The 20,320-nt window shown below is 33.9% G+C and overlaps 1 protein-coding gene across 4 annotated transcripts in view; it reads left to right on the forward strand.

The window, feature by feature from the left end:
- Positions 1-20,320, forward strand: part of LOC123557609 (uncharacterized) — a 54,868-nt gene that overhangs the window by 17,501 nt on the left and 17,047 nt on the right. Inside the window, exons 2-4 of one of the 4 annotated variants that reach the window (XM_053525521.1) lie at positions 4,756-4,829; positions 9,229-9,298; positions 16,020-16,043. In XM_053525521.1, the coding sequence (XP_053381496.1) occupies positions 4,756-4,829; positions 9,229-9,298; positions 16,020-16,043 (168 nt within the window). Of the gene's footprint in view, positions 1-4,755; positions 4,830-9,228; positions 9,299-16,015; positions 16,044-20,320 lie in introns of those variants that run through there. The other 3 variants (XM_045349182.2, XM_053525522.1, XM_053525523.1) reach the window with 3 other exon arrangements.

Here is a 20,320-nt window from a genome sequence, read left to right on the forward strand (position 1 = left end):
TTGGCTAGTGGTCCTCTACTGAAAGTTTTCAAATTATGTCCCTGGGATGAAAAGAGGGCCTGCCCTTTGGGTCCCAAGTTTTACATAGACTTATATAGGAAAAATCTTTAAATATCTTCTTGTCTGAAAGTTCAAGACCTAGGCCTTTGATATTTAGTTATGTAGCATTGCCTTGTGGTTCTCTAACAAAATTTTCAAATTATGCCCCTGGGGTGAAAAGAGGCCCCGCCCCGGGGGTCACTTTTATATGAGTTATATAGGAAAAAATACTTCAAAAATTATCTGATTATATTTTCTAGACTGTTTAATTATAATTACCTGATGACCTCAAGTAACCAGGGGGTCACTTGACTGTGACCTTGACCTACTGACCTACTTTCTTGTTTTTTAAAGATACAGCCTTGAAATTTGGATGACATATACAGTTTTGCACACCGATCTTAAAAGCAAAGAAATTTGGACCACGTTTATAACTTTCGATAAAGATTTTATTAATTTCCTGATACCTAAATTTTTCACTTATTTTTTGTCGTACAATCTTGAGACCAGTGTCTTTAAACAGTGTAACACTATTTTAGTGTTTGCGTTGACTTTATACTATTTTTTTTCCGCTCGATACATTCAACAGCCAACTGAATAGAATGAAAACCTTGTAATTAATGTGAAAGGTGTGCCTTTATGTTCTTGTGGTATAGATATAAAACGATGTTTTCTCGTCGCTGGTCCCTCCGAAAAATTATTACGGATATCATATATCGCTTTGTATATTGATTTAAATCCTGTTTCAAATGTATTAATTAAAACGTGTTCAAAAATGTCTAATAAAACGGTATCTGGTCTATTTGTTTCTATTGTTTGATTATCAAAAAGGAACGAATATATTCCAAGTTATGTAGTTAAAAAAATATTGATAAGATATAAGAAGTAAGGTATTGGCGTTATGTTATGCCTAACAATTGAGCTGAGATGTATTCTTGTTCCGGCCTTCACCTGGAAATTTCAAGGCTTGATCTTATGCTGAGACATTATTCGAGCAAACAAAAGAATTACAAAAAGTACAGAGGATCAAATTGAAACCAGCCTTCAGCAGAATCCACAATAGAGAGAATATTTAGGAACTAGGAGACCCAAACATTTCTACCCACACCATCAACAGCACTACCACCTACCCCTCTTCAAGTCAGTGAAGTTTTATCATTACTAGGACCACTTCCTCCTCTTCGTGTCAATGAAGCGTTACCAGTGCCAGGACCATCTCCTCATCCACAAGCAGCGCATGTCAGTGAAGCTTATCACAAACCATCACCACAGGAAACAGTTGTCTTTGGAACGCTTACACTGCCTTGACATGATATTTTTTTATTTCATTACGTAGTCATTCCAGACTGTGTTGTGCTTTTGCTAGTTTGTGCTGTACAATTAATACTTCGTCGTGTGCATTTTCCAATATATCCGGTACAAATAATAATTTGTTATGTAGATAAAACAGTTTGTCCTGTACATTTCTTAGTTTGTTTTGTGCATTTAGCAGTTTTGTTCTGAATTGAAAGTTCGTTCTAATTATGCATTTTACAATTATATCCGGTACAGATAATAATTTGTCATGTAGATAAAACAGTTAGTTATGTACATTTACTAGTCTGTCCTGTACATTTCTTAGTTTGTGTCGTGCATGTAGCAGTTTGTTCTGTACAGTTGGAAAAAGCACATAACGAACTATTAATTGTACAGAACAAACTGCTAAATGCACAACACAAACTAAGAAATGTACAGGACAAACTAATCAATGTACATAACAAACTGTTTTATCTACATAACAAATTAAATTTTTACCGTATATATTGGTAAATGCACATGACGAACTATTAATTGTACAGAACAAACTGCTAAATGCACAACACAAACTAAGAAATGTACCGGACAAGTTAGTAAATGTATACAACAAACTGCTTTATCTACATAACAAATTATAATTTGTACCGAATTTGCTGGAAAATGCACATGACGAACTATCAGTTGTACAGTAAAACTAGTGAATCACAGCACAAACTAAGAAATGTACCGGACAAACTAATAAATGTACACAACAAACTGCTTTATCTACATAACAAATTATGATTTGTACAAAATATACCTGAAAAAGCACATGACGCACTAATAATTATCATGCCAAGGCAGTTTATAGGCGTTCCATAGTTGTCTTCTATCATCCATTTGCTATGATGATATCTAGGCTCGCTGCTTGTGGAAAGATTGCGTTTGCTAGTGATTTGTTACTAAACCATACGTAAAGAATTGAAGAGACACTAGACAGAATAGTATGGATTTACAAAAGATGGCAACCACTCCACGATATCATTAGATGAACTGTCTCCATGGGTATTTCCTACGGTCAACATGGAAACACTCCAGTCTTTTTGAAGCGTGACAAGATATTCATATGAGTCATTGACTTAAGATAAACAGTGCAGGAAATCTGGCACATGCCGTAACAGTTTGTGTAATAAAAACACTTAAACTTTTTTTGTTATTTATTTTTTCGGAAGCCTGGTTCCTATTTTGCATATCGGTATTTTGGAATTCAAACTGAATTGCTTTTTGCTTTAGTCTAGACACGTATTATTCTACTGTTTCCATTGGCTCTGAATTGATAACTTTCGTATGGTATGTTAATTTTTGTGATCAAGTACTTGTTTAATGTGTTCACCACCTTTAAGTATGTGTTAGCTATTGTGGCATATTTCTGCCACGAGACAGCTAGGTAGCTATCGCGATACTTCAAAAAGTTATCTTGATAAGAGTTGTTTTCTGTAAAGATTATCACAATAGTTGAAGGTTTCCTGGCAATATTATTGCGATAATTTACATAGTTTTTTCGATACTTTTTGTGTAAGTGCCCTTAACTGCGATTTATTAGCTAGATTATCTTTCTCGATAATTTCAGAAATTATCTCGATATTTCGAACTTTTCTGAAACGTTTATTGTAATAGTCTAAAGTTTCCAGGAAATAAAAGGCATATCGAGAAAAAATAATTTATTGCGATAATGTTTTCAGAAAAATGTACAACATTGCTGGAAAGTTTAAAATATTATCGTGATACTTACCGAGGATCTCGTGGCAGTTCCAAGCATTAACGCCAAATTCTGCGCTTAAACATTGTTAGGAAATGAATGAAAATGTCTATAAAATATTATTTATTGCTGAAATGTTTTCAGAAAAAAATGCACATATTTCCTGACAAGTTTTCAAGTTATCGTGGTAGCTACCTAGCTACTTCGTGGCAGAAATATGCCACCATAGTTAGCGCCTTCTTCTGCCTGTAACGTAAAGTAATTGTCTTGTACGACAGTACCTGTGCAGTCAACAATAGTGAACGGCTTTGATTAAAGTTTGTAATCCCGCGTCCCTCCGCAAACAGTTCGAACTATCTGAGCCAACGCTTCCATAACGTTCCTTGAACAACATTCTGACTGCTCACAATGAATATTGAAAGTCTCAATGCTCGTCTTAATTTTTGCCATCATAAGTTATCAAATTTAATCTGACTGAATTAATCACAAAACAATGTTCTCTAATTTAATCAACATTAAATCTTCTAAATTTAATCCTTCGAATTTATTTAAAAAACAGCCCATTTTTGTTGCCAAATTGTAGTGTTATATAGACAACACTGTGTTACTTAAATACTTTTAATATAAAACTATACTGTGTTCTAGATGACAAATATACAGCTAACATCAGCATCAAGCATGCTTACCTATTAATACATGATATTCCCACCAGTACATAACTACGTGATGTGCCGTATAAACTCTACACCACAGTTTCGATATTCCTATAAATTTGAAAGCTTGAAGCAAACAAAAATATTTTGCTCGCCCCGGAGGCAAACCATAATTACATTACACATTGAACATAATCATTACTTAATTTGGATAAGTCCATGCAATTCAAAATTGAAAGCATGGAATTTTCAGCCCATTTCGATTACATGACTTTATTTAGTGTTACGTATACAACATGTAATAAACAGAGCAAAACAGTCACGTTTAATGTATTCTTATAGATCACGTAAAATGAACAATGTTCGCGCCCCCTCTGACCCAACATCCTGGTTACGTCTATGTAAGATGTAAAACATGGTAATTTATTTCATTATAGCTGGAAAAAATAGAAAATATATTTTACAGAAATAAGTAAATACAATTCAAACAAGTGTCTAGAATTTTAATAAATACGCCATTATTTTGTGGCCATGGAAACAAAATGGCCGTCATTTTCATCAAATATTTAAATGCTCATAACTTTCTCATTTTTAAGTCGATTTTGAAAATTATTTCACTTTTTAAATGATTAAAGAATACGCAGCAGATGGAGTTATCTTCAAAACAACATTGCCTTTCACTTTAAATTTGCTCATGGACAACAATAAAATGTTACCAATTATTATCATTATTATTGTTAATGAGGTGCTCTTATCGGTATATCAATATGCTTCGTAAATTGTCTTAAAGTACGAGTCATTTTAATAAAAATGAATATACAATTGCTAATGACTAAAAAAATACATATATATTCTTATCAACATGTTATATGTATATTTATAAAATATTATATTCTTTGATCAACGTGTTATAATATGTACATATACGTGCATATTATATTTTATATTAATTTCAACTCTTTTTGTATATGCATATAGTCAGAATAATAATAAGAGCTAAGCTAAAATATTTATTTTTTTATTTTCCAGAATGTGACAATATTTCGTTATCTGGATTACAAGAGACAAAAATGGGGACGGCAGTCTCAGGACAAATCCAAACAGTATGTTTATCACGATAATACAAAAAAAGAAGGGATATTTCGTCAGCTAAGTTGATGTAAATTAGACATGTTGCAAGACATAATTTTATTGTGTTTTATGACATACATGTATATTATGAAAATAAATATTTCGGCAAATAATGATCGGGTAAACATAAAATTCCAGTCAATTATTTACGACTGTGAGCCCAGACTGTAGTTTAAACGTGAACAAAGATTTATTTCAATGTATTTTTGTTTTACATCAAATGAGTGTTGTCCTAAAAGAATGTGGAAGTGTTGAAATTATATGTACAGAATCAAAGATTTCATCGACTTTGCTCAGTACAATAGTATCAAAATTTTAATTTATAAAGACATTTACAACTACGGTGTAAATTCGTTACACACTCAAGAAAGTCATATCACATATCTGTACAATTTTCACTTGAAACTGCTTTTGGAAGAAAGGCATTCAGTTGTTTGTCATGACCAGCAAGAATTATTCTGACTAAACTGCATCATAAATATTGTTTAGAAAGATCTGAATTAAACTTTGACATTTGTCATTTTGATACTTGCTTAAGGTTCATTCTATTGGAAAAAGAGTGGGTCTGAATAATTTAGATTTGCGAGTTTGTTACTGAACAAAACATATAAAAAGTATATACGAATGTATTTGCTTTGGAACGAAGGTTACGACCAGATAGTCAAAGTACGACTACGACTCTTATAAGTCGTACGATGACAAATTTGATAACAAAATTGGTCATGTTCTTATTTTTTCAAAATCAAGGGCTGCTTCAGTGTACATGCGGAGTCCATTTAACATGTATTAGTACACACAGTCAGACAAAACATATATCTAGTTACTGTCACACTTAAAAATTACCCCACTTCTTTTTAAAAGGCTGACAATTTTCGCTTAAAAATATACTTTAGAATGCTTCAAACGATTGTTTTCATCGTCGTTTGTTGACATGACCGACTACTTTCCAGTTGCTATAAATACGAATATTTCACGGAGAAATCGTGTCCAATTCCCACCAGATATATAAAGGATAGTTCTTCCCGCCGTTTACTTTAAAGGAGAGTTCTTTATCCCGATGATCATTCTCGACAGTGGATCCAGTAACACTATTCCAATGGTACAGTTAATATGTATTTCAAGAATAATTAACAGGGTTATTTTGCAAAATATCCTACAACCTCAAATGAAATCCAAATCATGTGCTTCATTGAAATATCTTTTTTTTTCAAACGGTCTAATTAATTTAATAAAAGCTTTATCGTTCCAAATTTTGTAATAATTCTTACTTCTAAGAGCATTACCTCTTTTGAACAATATTACTACCAGACTAGTCATTGTCAACCTTCAGTCTGCACGCAGTAGTGATCATTACTCTTCAAAATACATATCGCAGCCATTTAAACAACCAAACCTGATTGAGCTCAGATACATCAAATAAATGCTATCGTGCCAATAACGGCCTTCATTTAGAGGTTTTAGCATGCCTGCAACTTAAGCCTGACAACAGAGCAACTTTATGATCTCCGCCGAAGTCGTCTGAGTTATTTGATGGAGTGCCTTTGTGAACATTTTGCGCACAGTTTAGCACACCTTACGATTTCCACAAATCAATTTCAGTCAACTGGATAGCTTTTTCACAGGAAATGTATTCTACATCTTAAATAACGCTCCAGTTACATGATATTAGGTGAAGCAATTCGGGCACTCCACATTGACCTAAAAGGCCCTAAAAACATAACTAAGGGCAGACCCATATCCAGAAATATTTGATGGGGAGCACCATTTTACAACGTAGGCGTCACCGGCGAGACGCATAGCTCCGAGCGGGAGTAGATGTAGGAGGAGTCCCCTCCGCTCGTGTTTAAAATTTAAAGGCACGGGAAGGGGTACTTCCATCATTTAAGAGGGCCACCCCCATCCCACTCCCACTGGAAAACGTTGAAATATCGGTATGAAATGATGACTTCTGGCTTCTGGTGCATTTTTGTTTTAAATTGTGAGAATATTATTGCCAACTTTGTTTAGTATAGGTCACTTCTCAGCCAGCGCCAACTTGGGCAGGTGAGAGGGGGAGCACGGCCATGTTAAGGGCAAGCTTAACTTTGAAACCCGCTGGTCAAACATATTCATTACTTTGGACGACGTTTTAAGGCCTCCGGGTTTATCTCAGAAAATTTTGAACAACATATCAGAGTAAGTTTGTGAAATACTTATACTTTTTCAACAAACCAGATTATTAAGTTACATTTTTATGTAGAAATGTGCTCAGAATTGAAAATAAAATATTGTGCCAGTAGATGATAAATCAAAATGCACGTTACTTCCATATACATAAAAGCATTAACAATTGTGAGGTTTCAAAGTATTTTGCAAATTAATAGAAAGCAGATTCTTCATGCATGACAAATATTTCTTTTCGCCTAATTCTTGGTATTTCTTCTCTTATTCCCCCAATTTGTGTCTGAAAATATGATTGCACATTTTGTATTATCCATGTAGCCATGTTACAATTTTTATGTATAATCATTATACATAAAAATTGTAACATAATTATTATGCTTAGACAGGTTCTTTTGACTTGATGCATTTTTTTTGTTTCTACCTAATCATTGATGTTTCTTTTTCTCTGATTCTATAAATTTATACGATATTTTGTTGATATGTTGATATTTTCGTGCATGACCATGCTTCATTCTGACCCTTGTCAGCTATGCAGAAGTATCCTCTCTTTGGCTTACTTACATACATCGTTTCTTTTTCATACAGATATACTGTATATACTGTATATATAAACTATTGACATTTACCTTTCCGAACTGTTGGTCGCCATCATGCATTCCTTGCCGAATAAGAAATGTGCGCGCCGAGCACAGGTTCCCACAGTTTACAAATCTAAGTCATAAGTTTAATTGCTGTCTGGTAATTCTTTATTACAAGCTGTTCGCATCCACCTAAAACAAGGCGAGTTGTTACTGATTTACATCCATTAACATTATCTACATTACACCTTGTTAAATATTTTTCTTTATTCATTCTTACTAGTAATTTCATTAACGGCCACATTGTCTTCCTAAAACATATTGCACAAGAAACCCAGTCAGAATGTTAGAACTCCTGAAATTGATGTCAGATTGCTTAGCTGGAATCAGAACTTAGCTAGGTATCCAGTCCAAGACATTGTGAAACCTTCATTACACTATACAATGTCGCATTTTCAGATCAAAATGAAACCTGGTATAAACGTCCCAGATCAGTACAAATCATTGAAAAATATGAATAATGCATTAGTCTGTTCCTACTCGAACTTCATGGAACCTGAACAAAAAATGTTTGTCCTCTTATGAAAGCATTTTAATTTAAATACTGAATCACCGGCGTTTTAAAATCAATGGTAGATGATTTCAAAGGAAAACCTTGTTAACAGTCAAGAATTAACATTTTTGGACTAAGTTATAATATGTAGGTCAAAAAGTTTGTATTTCTAAAGTCTAGGTAAGTTTAAAACTGGCTCACCTGTATCTTGAACTTGGTAAGTATGTCAAATAACAAACAGGAAGCTCTGTTAACACTATAGAGGCCACAAATTAAACTGAAACTTCAGAATTTGTGTAACAAATATCAAGTCATAGATTTAAAATGTGTCATTTTCATTGAATATTAGGTCATTAGGAGAAATAATGTAGGAAATTTTGTAAACACTTTTATAGGGCCTCATTGTTTCACTAGACTAACTGTATGTAAAATTCAGTGTCTTACATCAAATAATTTAGAATGCAAGTTTTATGTTACTACGGTGAGGTATAAAGTTTTCATTTTGTACCACCATTGTTTTTGCTCGAAAGAAGAACGCCGCAGCTTTTCTGGGTTTTATGAGACCTTCAAATGCAAATTGGTTTGATGTTCGTGCCAGCTTATATACATTTATATCATAATTATATCATTAACGTTGACAAATTTCGCATTAAAACTTGGCCAGTAAATGATAATTAGAATTGCTGGCGACTTCAAATCACTTGCCCCTCATCGATGTGGGTTCGAGCCCAGCTCAGGGCGTTGAATTCTTCATGTAAGGAAGCCAGCCATCTGGCTCACGGAAGGCCGGTGGCTCTTCCCAGGTGCACGCTCGTGATGAAATAATGCACGGAGGGGCACCTGGCGTCTTCCTCCACCATCAATGATGGAAAGTCGCCATATAACCTATAATTGTGTCAGTGTGACGTTAAACCCAACAAAATGGTTTAATAAATTTATGTAATCTCAAATTTTCTAGCGATGGCAAGCTTAAGTATGCAAATGCTGAAAAATAATTTACCTCTATCAATCAGAATTAAATTAATGTGTTGTCTAATTACTTATGTAAACACATAATTTTGACACCGATCATTACAGGATTACAGAGAATATTCAACATCGCTACCAAGTAATTCAACATTTTATACACAGGATACGGATTCTGTAAGTATATATATATTTCAGTCTATTCAAAAGAATGTGTCAAATGAATTTTATTTCTTTTTCGAGGCAATTTCATCCAATGATCTTTTTCTTTAATTAAAAGATCATGCACTCTCTCATAGGCAGCCACAATATGAACAAAAAAAATCCGGGAAGTAGATCCCTCGGAAGCACCGAGAACAAGGCAAACAGTGAAAATTGCAGACTCGGCTTGATTGAGTCTGTTCATGAGCAGTTGACTTAAGAAATAATTGAAACTGAAAAATACTTTTGAAATCTTAACAGCGGATTTTTTGGTAGATTTAAATAAGTTTTCTTCCATTTAAAATAAATAATGTTGGTGGGGTAATTATGTCAACTTGTAAAAATGAAAGAGATCTGTTTGTGACATTTATGCTTATATAATACTGATATCACCTTGTATTCATAGTAACCTGTAACAGTTGAAAATCCCTTTGAAATTAAGTTGGATATTATATGTACCACCATTTTTTCAATACTGACTGTTTTCAAAAAATGCCCTATAAAATTAAAACGAGTTCGATGCCCTGTATTCTTTCTTCTCTTGTTTGTCTAATTTTCTTCAAGCTCATGGAGTATGAAACAAATTGTAACGGTAGAATACAACGTTCCTCCATCCTTAAGCGAAATCTGTCTTTGATTTTCTTACACACCAAGTGTATAGAGCGTTCACACATTTCAGGCGAACTTTTTTCCCTCTCAAAAATTAATAAAATGTTGGTACTGCAAAATGAAAAGTGGTACAAACTTATTGGCATGTGATTTTGGCAAGAAATGCTAATAAATAACTAATAATATTCTGCAAAAGAGTGTTAACCGTTGCATCTGTCCGTCTGTCATATTTCGTGTCCGGATCACAGCTTAATAACCATTCAAGGTATTGCTTTTAAACTTAGCTTATTGGTAAATTGCAATGAAACGATGTGCAGAGGCCATGAAGCTGATCAGTAGGATCAATGTCAAGGTCAAGGTCAAATTTGATCATTTTATTTCTTGTCCGGGGCATAACGTAGTAACTGTCCAAGGTTTTGACTTAAAAAAAAACTCAGCATACAGATAAGTTATGAGGAGATGATGTACAGGGCAAATTAACCAGGGACCGCTATCTCGAAAACTTATTCGTATCGAAAGTTAAGGTATGGTTTACGATAAACCTATGGTAAGACTAAGGTAGAATTATATCTCCAAACATCTCTTAACGCCTTCGTAAAGCGTTCGTAACTTTAGATATTGTCAGCTAGTTACGATGTCGTAAGTCATAGATATTCCATTTAATTACGTCATTTTCGGCCATTTGCACGTGTACCTGATAGCCCACAAGCTGTCTATTGCTAAAGAACATGGAAAATATGTCCACATTAAGTGAATATTATCCCATGTCTACTACAAAGTATTTACATTTCAGAATAAAATGAAAACAATTGTTTGATACTTATTCAGCGATGACTTCTATAATTTTAGACATGCCTATTAGCTTTGCGCTCGACTTAAACTCTAAGCTTTTGGTCACATATACCAAGTTTTATAACCAGTGTACAGTATTTTTCTAAGGTATTAAATGAGGGGATTGTATATATAACATTACTATTCAAAAAACCTTTCTAAACTGTAGGAACAATAGTACTAAATAGGTAATCAAGAAGCACTTCCGGGCTAGTCGTGTTTTATTAAGCCCTGTTTCTGTTTTTATTTCATTATGGATCTATATTGACATTTTTTTGATATTTCTAATGTGTTCATACCTACATTTTAGCTGTCAGTTTGGAAGATATTCCATAGTCTTGACCCGCCAGACAAAACATTCTCTCTTAGAAGATACATGGTTCCTACCTTTTGGTGTTTTGTTGTTGTTGTTGTTTGTAGGTCGTTTAAGAACGTAAGGCTACTAATTCGTTTTTTAAATGGTCCTGGCTATGGACTACGGCTCTTGAAAGTCCGTTAAGTTGATATAGAACATATAGCAAAATAATTTACTATTGTATACCCGCAGGAGTATTTTCAAAACAATCTACTGTACTGTACCGATAAGGGAAAGAACACTGCTGGAGTTTCCAAGATAGCAGGTCAAACTTGAAAACAAAATTGAGTTCCACGCCGTTTTTCTATGGAACAATTAGTCAGTTAACTGCATTAGTATTCCTGTGTTAAGCTGTTCTCCACTAATGGAGAATGAATGAACTTAGATGTATTGTCTTTAGCCGATCGTCACAGAGAACATGAACGCCTCACCCGTATTCGAACTTACTTTGAGGTCTTGTTTATTCTACCTCTTAAATGCAAAGAAAATCTCCTATATAAGTGACCCCTCCCCTTAAAAGCCAGACATTTTAATCCCCAATAAACAGGATCCTGTCTGGTCCAGTCTGATAAGGGTCCATAAAACGCCTGTAGATTGACATGTGGTCCATGTCAGAGGATCATAAATTTTATTGATATGTACAGATAATTGGTTATTTCCAGTGTTATACACTTCACTAGTTGAAATGCAGCTTTTTTCAGATTATACACAAAATTATTTTAATTGATAATATACTAATTTTAATTGCTCACTCTTGTTGAGTAATGTCCTGACCAATTAAATTATAATTCTTACACCAAGACAGTTCTCACCATTTTAGAAAACTCTCACCTTTTTTTTAATGAAAAATGAAATAAATATTTTAAAACTCAGTAACAGAAACGATGAACATTTTTTTTTTCAATTATTGATTAATTATGTTTTTTTTTATCTAAGTAACAAAATAAAAACAGAAAAATTGAATATTTCTAGATTTTATTAGAAATTAAAGAAGCACTCAGTTGCATTTTAAATAAATGATAAAAATACGGACCTTCATAATAAAATCCAGCAATAAACAGATATCAGTGTTCAAAATACACATGATTTATTTATACATAAATTATTCATTATTTTTAAAAAGGTGCCTGAATGCATTTTCTTTTATCTATTTATTTTATTTTTAAATTAAGCAATAATGGGATATAATTGTTTTAAAGCTTGATTAATTTAAAAATAGATATGCTGTTGTACTTTATCAGTTTGTTTGTTTAGTCCCAATTTAATCAGGCTTTCTAATCTCTTTATAAAAGTGAGAACTGGTTTGCTATAAATGTGAAAATATCACATGCAATCTATGTACTGCAGAGTAGCTATACAGTAGCTTAATATGATAACAGAAGCAAGTCTATCAATCGTCCAGTCTTGTATATTGGCTCTTACCGCCAATACGCAGACCATAGGCCATATACCTTGCATACCAGAATCAGTGTCTTTAAGCTAGCTGTGCGGGGATATGCGTACTGAGTTGAATATAATCAAAGCGCTCAAAGCGCTGATGGTGGCTGCTAATCAATGTTTAAAATATTACAAAGAAAGTGACAACTGAGGAGTTGTTAATATAAACTATAAGAACTTTTTTTTTGCATTTTTTTAATATTCGGCTTTGGTTTCAAAATTAATCCTTTTTCACTGCCAGTCATTTTTACTTACACACTGATTCAGTCTTTAACGAATAGTTTTGATTATTTGTGAGGAAAACGACAACATAAATTACATCGAAAATGTTTTACTATGAATAAATAATATAAGCTTTTCCTCCAAAACATTCAGCTTTTAAGATTTCTTTTTAAAGCTTTTGGGCAGTGTCTGTCATGAATTATTATACACACTGATTTAGTCCGTATCAGATAGCTGTGGTTTTCATGAGACTTTTGTGAAAGAAAACAACACAAACATGCACCACAGATGCACCTCAGAATGTCAGTTCTGCAGCTAGTGTATTTTACAGGTGCGTTAATTATCACTCCTTGACACTCCTTGGCAAAAATGCTGGACATTAAGTCAGACAAACTTACAACTTTAGTCAGACCGAGAAAAAAGTCGAAAATATGTAACTGGCGAAACGAAACCGTTTTACTTTTTATACATATATTTGTATCCAGATATATTGAGACGCACCATGAGAAAACCAGCATAGTGCGTTAGCAAACAGCAAGGATTCTGACCAGAGTGGTGTATGGATCCGCAGTTTGATTTGGGCCCATGCTGGTCACAAATGCACTATGTTGTTTTTCTCATGGTGCGACTCGAATGAATTTAGCTGAAGTGAGCAGAATCTGTCTTAAAACAATTCAATTTTTAAGTTGGTCAAAACTGTTATCCGACGACTTGCTACAGTCTGACACATTGCCTTTTCAAAAAGGCGAGTATTAGTATCATCGCTGCGCCCACTTTCATGGGCTTACAAGTTGATGAAATCGTGATACAGTAGCACTAAATAAATTTGCATATTTGTATTCATACACGTTGTTGTTTTAATTAAAACGTTTACCTCAGTTTGTATTGATTTTAGTCGCCGAATTTACATTATAAATGGTATTAAGGCATATATTGTAGCTTTTCAAATTATGCACGTTGTGTAGATAATTGTTTACCTAGAAAGCTTGGAACTATTTTTGGTTGTGTTGCTAGGATGGTCTTAAGAACTGACAAGATTTTTCAAACGGAGTATTCTTTTTGACACTGGTGGCAGCTAGCAGCCACCAAAAATCAATATTTCTTCAATCTGCACAGACGTTTCAGTCTGTTTGTAAGCATGATACTTTCTCAGAAGGCGACTCTAATTATGAAATTTACCGAAGATGTGGTTCTTTGTTACTATTCTTATATTGTCTTGCACAATGCACTTCCTTTCGTTGTTAGGAATTCTAGTTTTGGTCAGTTCAGAAAACGGCAACAGAAACACAATTCACTCTCACCAGTTATTACAGTACACGGGCTAAATGTCTAAGATTCCGGTAATTCCGTGAGAAGAAACTAAAGCCATATTTGCGATATACGTACCTGAAAGGATATGAAATATGTATTTCCATAAAGACAACGTGTATCATACTGCGATAGAGTTCCAATGTGATTTTTAGTGAATTGGCTGTAATGTTTGCGTTTGTTCCAACACCATTTTGATGAATATTATCCGTCGGTAAATATTACAACAGTAACTGTGGTAAAAGCTAACCTTTAGTAGTAATTTGTAAATTCTTATCATATTAAAATACCGTCAGTGCCAATAACCAACACTTACTACTACAGTTTGATTCGGACGCATTGTCCTAACCATTTCAAATGCCATGCAAAACTGACAAACCGTTAAACTGGTAGCTCGCATGAACAAACGGACAGGGGTTAATGCATTCTAAAGAGGATTTCCATCGCTGTGAAAAAGAAACAACAACAAAATAAACTATACGTTTTTATCTATAAAAACAGACTAAAAGCACTAAATTAAACCATCCATATGAAATAAATTCATGTTCGTTAACACGAACGAACGGAATGACAACTTTAATAAATATATTCACGCCAGTTTCAGCTTGGTACAAACAGATTCACCTTAAGATAGGTAGAAATACTTAAGCAACTAGACGCTACGAGAACGCTAAGGGGTGGATTTCTTACCCTTAATTTACGAGGACATTTACGAAGTGTCGTAATAACGAGGCTTTTGAGACAGAGGAAATTTCCGATACGAATAACTTGCGTACCGAATAACACAAAATTTTAGGTACATTAGGGATAGTGGCCCCTGGTCAGTAAGTCAGAGGTAAAGGTTACAAATCGAGCTCAAAATTGCACTATTCTAGAAATAGTCTTTGGCCGTTTTTAGCAGTTTGCATACTCGTGAAACTAGCAAAAACAAATGTTCAATTTAGCTGTTCATTACATTAAGTATCATTGTGAATTTATACAATATCTTTCAATTAATTACGTGTATTTTATGATCAATGGAGATATGAAAAATATTATTTTTTAATGTCATCAGATTAAGTCTTTCTTATCATAGCAAATACAAGTATGAAAGGATATTAATTAAACGCTACTTTGGAGCAAAAACCTAATAAGGGTTTGAACTGAGATTTCGCACTAAACAAATATTATGTGAGGTTAAACCATTTTATGCAATTTTATCAGTCATCATTTTTGGGACCTAATATTCAATATATTTTTCAGCTGATGTACATAACTATTTTTAAGCCAAAGATGTAAAAAGAGTACTTTTTTTGTAAAATTTGAAGTAACCGTAACTGCGCTAAGGTGACGATATATGCAAATGTCGAGCCAATATGAATGTGTAGTATAAAACTAACCTTATGGGATAATCGACTTGCCATAGAATATGCAGGCTAATTTGTATTGGTATGCGCTTTACCGTAAAACTGGTCCCAATCAGTTAAAAAGACTAAAATGTCTCTGCTAATTTTTGAGACACTTGATCTTAGTAAACATGCAAATGTTGAACCAGTACGAATGTGTAGTACAATTAGAATCAGTTGTAAAGCATCATCGAAACTAATCTTATGAGTTAGTAGGTGTGCTGTGGAATATGTAAGCTGGTTTGTACTGCTAGGCGCTTTGAAGTAATTGGTCTGGTATATTGTGGTGGTGATTTATTCGTATCAATACTCACCATCATATGTACAGTAGTAGTGAGTATTTATACGAACCAGTCAGAATTGAAAATGCATGAATACTTTTTCTGACTTTTGTCAATTTCTGTCCTGTTTACTTTAGTAATTTTGTAAGTTAGTTCAGACTTATTTCTTTGTGTATATAATAAAGAAGGAAACCATGGAATAAAGGACACGTGACACACCAGGTGTAGTTTTGCATTATTGCTAAAAACAGTTTTCTGTTTACTTTCAGGTAGACAATGGAGGAAACGACTATTTTGGTAAAAGTCTTTTGTTGATACGTTATTTATAGGAGTTTCATTCTTTTAATATTACTTATCCCGATTCCATGAAAGACATATTGCTTTTTGGGTTTATTTTGACTGCTTTCTCTATGTTTGTCCGTCTGTCTTCAGATTGCACGTCTGCGCTTCAAATCTAGATGAATTTCGGTTTAACTTCACAGGAGTGATTTGTGAAAAGACTTATTGTCCGTCTGGACTTATTCTCATATATTAGTAAATGACTTTGAATTTTTTCTCATAAGAATGATCAGTAGCAAGTCTAGTTACGCATATTCTAAGGCCTTTATCGTTGAATGATATTTCACCGAGTTATGTTCTTTCGATTTTTTTATATATAGTCTATGTAGAGGATATTGTGTGCTCTTCATATCTAAATCCTGTCCTTGAAATTCAGTATGTATCACAGAAGCTTTTGGTATGTAGCCGTATTGTCCATATCGCTGACATATCCCTCTCGGCATTGAGTTACGGACCCTTTATGGCTATTTCTGGATTATATTTGTCCAGCTTTATACTGTACTGTTTGTAGAATGTCAGTAAACCTCATAGGAGTGATCAGATGTAAGCCGAGTTGCACATGTACTGTGAATTATGACCATCTGATTTTATACATTCTTTGAGAGATTCAAAATCTCTAGTTTGATGCCAATGAAAGAACTACAGAAATACATGGTCTTGAAACTGGTTGTACAGGTATTGAAACTGGTTGTACATTTTTGTACGTTGTTCCGCTCAGTAGTATTTTATTGAGTAATAGCACCTTAAATGCTATTTTTGAACACAATTTTTTTCCCGCACTACTTATATAAGCAGGACTTGAAACTTCAAATCGATGTAGAGTAGCTTGCCTTTTGTGTAAATATTACGGGTTTTGTTAAAATAATTCTCGAACTGTTATTCTTAGATTTCTGTTCATAAATTCTAACTAGAGATGGATGTATATATTTCTTGTCCAAAACGCTTTTCCGTATGTCAAAATAACTTCGCGTATTTGATATTTGTTAACGTTGCTTATTTCGTCATTGTGGAGTTATACCCTTTAAACGTCAATTTTAATACATACTGCACAAACACTGTTGAATGGCCATAATTGAACTACATATGAATGATAAATAAGCCTAATTATGCAAAAATGATAGGGTTTACGCTTGAATTAATTTAATATTTTTAATTATTTTACTTCTACATTCTATTTCATGTACTACTTTATTTAACACTATTTGCTCAAATCTCTGTAGCACTCGAACCTTAATGTTCGCACCAAGCATCGTAGCTCCGTGTACTAATGGGGTAATAAGACTTCATTTTAAAACAATATTTTTGATGTCTATCTGGCGTCCTTCTAACAAGAACCAATATAGCTACCATACATTCACAATTGTGGCTCGAAAACCCAAATACAGCTACGATTAACTAGTTACATAATCATATACCTTAACTAAAGTATAAACAAATAGGCATAGGACAGAATCATTTAATCCAGACTAAATAACAAGAAGCGGACAATATAACCGGAAGCGTACACAATAACCAGTAATTTGATATTTTGTTAGTTTTGGACTTAACGCCGTTTTTCAACAGTATTCGATCATGTAACGACGGGCAGTTAACCTAACCAGTGTTCCTGGATTCTTTACTAGTACAAACCTGTTCTCCTCAAGTAACTGCCAACTTCCCCACATGAATATCAGAGGTGGAGGACGAATGATTTCAAACACAATGTCTGTTATCAAATCGTCACGGAAAGCATACGCCCCGCCCGAGGATCGAACTCGCGACCCCGCGATCCTAGACCAACACTCTCCCTACTGAACTAAGCGGGCGGGCTGGTAACTTGACAGACGAGGATAATTGACGTCATTATTACGTCATTTTACCCTGTATCGTTGCGTTAAAATTAGTTTACGTTGATACTTTGCTTGATTAGCTGTGTGAAGTTGGCTAAACAAACGACATACGACATACGACATTCGAAAATTTTGAATGTCGTCCAGTGCGCGACATACGACATACGACATTCGAAAATTTTGAATGTCGTCCATTGCGCGACATACGACATATGACATTCGAACTTTGACCAAAAAATTTGAATGTCGTTCAGTGAACGACATACGACATTCGAAAATTTTGAATGTCGTCCATTGCGCGACATACGACATACGACATTCGAACTTTGACAAAAAAAAATTGAATGTCGTTCAGTGCGCGACATACGACATTCGAACTTTGACCAAAAAATTTGAATGTCGTTCAGTGCACGACTTACGACATGCGACATTCGAAAAAAGTTGAATGTCGTGCAAAAAACGACATTGGACATACGACATTCGAACATTTGAATGTCGTACAGTGCGCGACATACGACATTCGAAAAAGAAAGATTTTGTCATTTTTGTCACAAACTTTCTGATTTTGTCATTCTCTATCAAAACAGGTTTTTATTTGCAGTTATTTATCCAAAATTACTATTTTATAAGCACTTTTGTCTTATTTTACGAGTAATAGTTAAAGCCAAAAATGGCAAAGTTAAGCAAATGCTCCCGGCGGCGTGCCCGTCGGTGAAGCAAATTGTTTTTATATTCGATTAGACAATATTTGTAACTACTTATTGAAAAACATTTTAGTTTCATATCTTTCTTTTAACGCTTGTTATGGCCATCAAGTGGTTCTTAGGGAAGGTTCGAGAGTTTGCGTAGCTTGTAAGACAAAATTAAAAACAAGAGATACATGTATGTAAGTTGTAAATGGGCTTTTATTTAAGCCGGTATCAAAAACATGAAATATAAAATATCAAAATACATTTAATTTGTTGACTAGAATTGTTAAAACATTGATCATATAAATTTTATTTTATCTGGGAAATAAAATTCCGCCGAATACCAAGTATAAAACACATCCAATTCGTTGACTAGAATTATTTAAACTGAGATCATATAAATTTAGGAAATTAATGTTCTGTTCAGCTAACTTAAACAATGAATAAAATATTGATGACAATCAAGTATGAGTGAGAATAAACATAATACTGACAGTAAAACAAATCAGGAATTGTAAAACAAAATGAATATGGAATCTTACAATTGATCACTTTGGCATATAAACAGCAGCAAACCGTGGTGGAGGAATTGGAGGTGGAGGTTAAACGAATTCTAACAAGTAAAGTATGTAAATATTCTGCGAAAGAAATAAGAAAGCTTTCTTCTTTGTTTAACGTGAAAGTAGTTTGTGCGCATGCGCATCTAGTTTTAGATTATCACGTATGAAACAGTTAACTGCTACTTAAGTATACGGCCAACGGCCAACGGCCGTATAAAATAAAATGGAACCATCTCGTCCATAAAACATTTTATACTAATAAAATACATTTACAATAAAATGAAATCAATTAATTTTTCAAAAAAATGCGACCAGGATAAGCGTTATATGGTCTCTTTAGAAAGTTCTCAGATCGGACAGACGGACAAGACTTACCTTTAGTTATTTATTTCCATAGAGATGATTGATATTCACCAAAGCGTGGTACGTAAAAGTCTTAGTTGATGTGAAATACTTGTTGTTAGAAAATAAGGTTTATTTTCGTGCATGTTTTTGCTTTTTGACATCATGGCACCCATGTTTGAGCCCGGTGCTTTACCTTTATGAAACAGTTCTTGAAAAGTTCTACAAATAAACGTTACTTTTATTAAGATATCTTAAAACACTTTTGTCCTATTATTTCATTGAAAATGACCAATCTTTGAAACAAAAATATTAACAACATTTGACCTAACTTACCTCGACATGCGAAAATTCCGCGATATTTGTGCGATAGACTGTCGTATGTCATTGTTCGTTGTCGTGTGTCGCGTTAAATGTCGTGAGTCGTGGTTAAGCATTTAAGTCAGCAGTGGACAATTCCACGACAATTGCACGATATGATGTCGAGTGTTGTTATACATTGTCGTGTGTCGCATTGAATGTCGTGTGTCGCGTTTTTAGGGCGACAAACGACAATCAACCCGACACACGACACGACACACGACATTCAACGCGGCACACGGAACGACGATCGACAATGAACAACTACACTCAGATTTTGCTGCAACATTTTTTTGCCAAAATCTAGAGTGACAATAAAACATTCAATTTTTTTTGTCAAAGTTCGAATGTCGTATGTCCAATGTCGTTTTCTGCACGACATTCAACTTTTTTCGAATGTCGTATTTCGCACACTGAACAACATTCATTTTTTTTTGCCAAAGTTCGAATGTTGT

The sequence above is a fragment of the Mercenaria mercenaria genome, chromosome 15 (assembly GCF_021730395.1).
Source record: "Mercenaria mercenaria strain notata chromosome 15, MADL_Memer_1, whole genome shotgun sequence".
Lineage (NCBI taxonomy): Eukaryota > Metazoa > Mollusca > Bivalvia > Venerida > Veneridae > Mercenaria > Mercenaria mercenaria.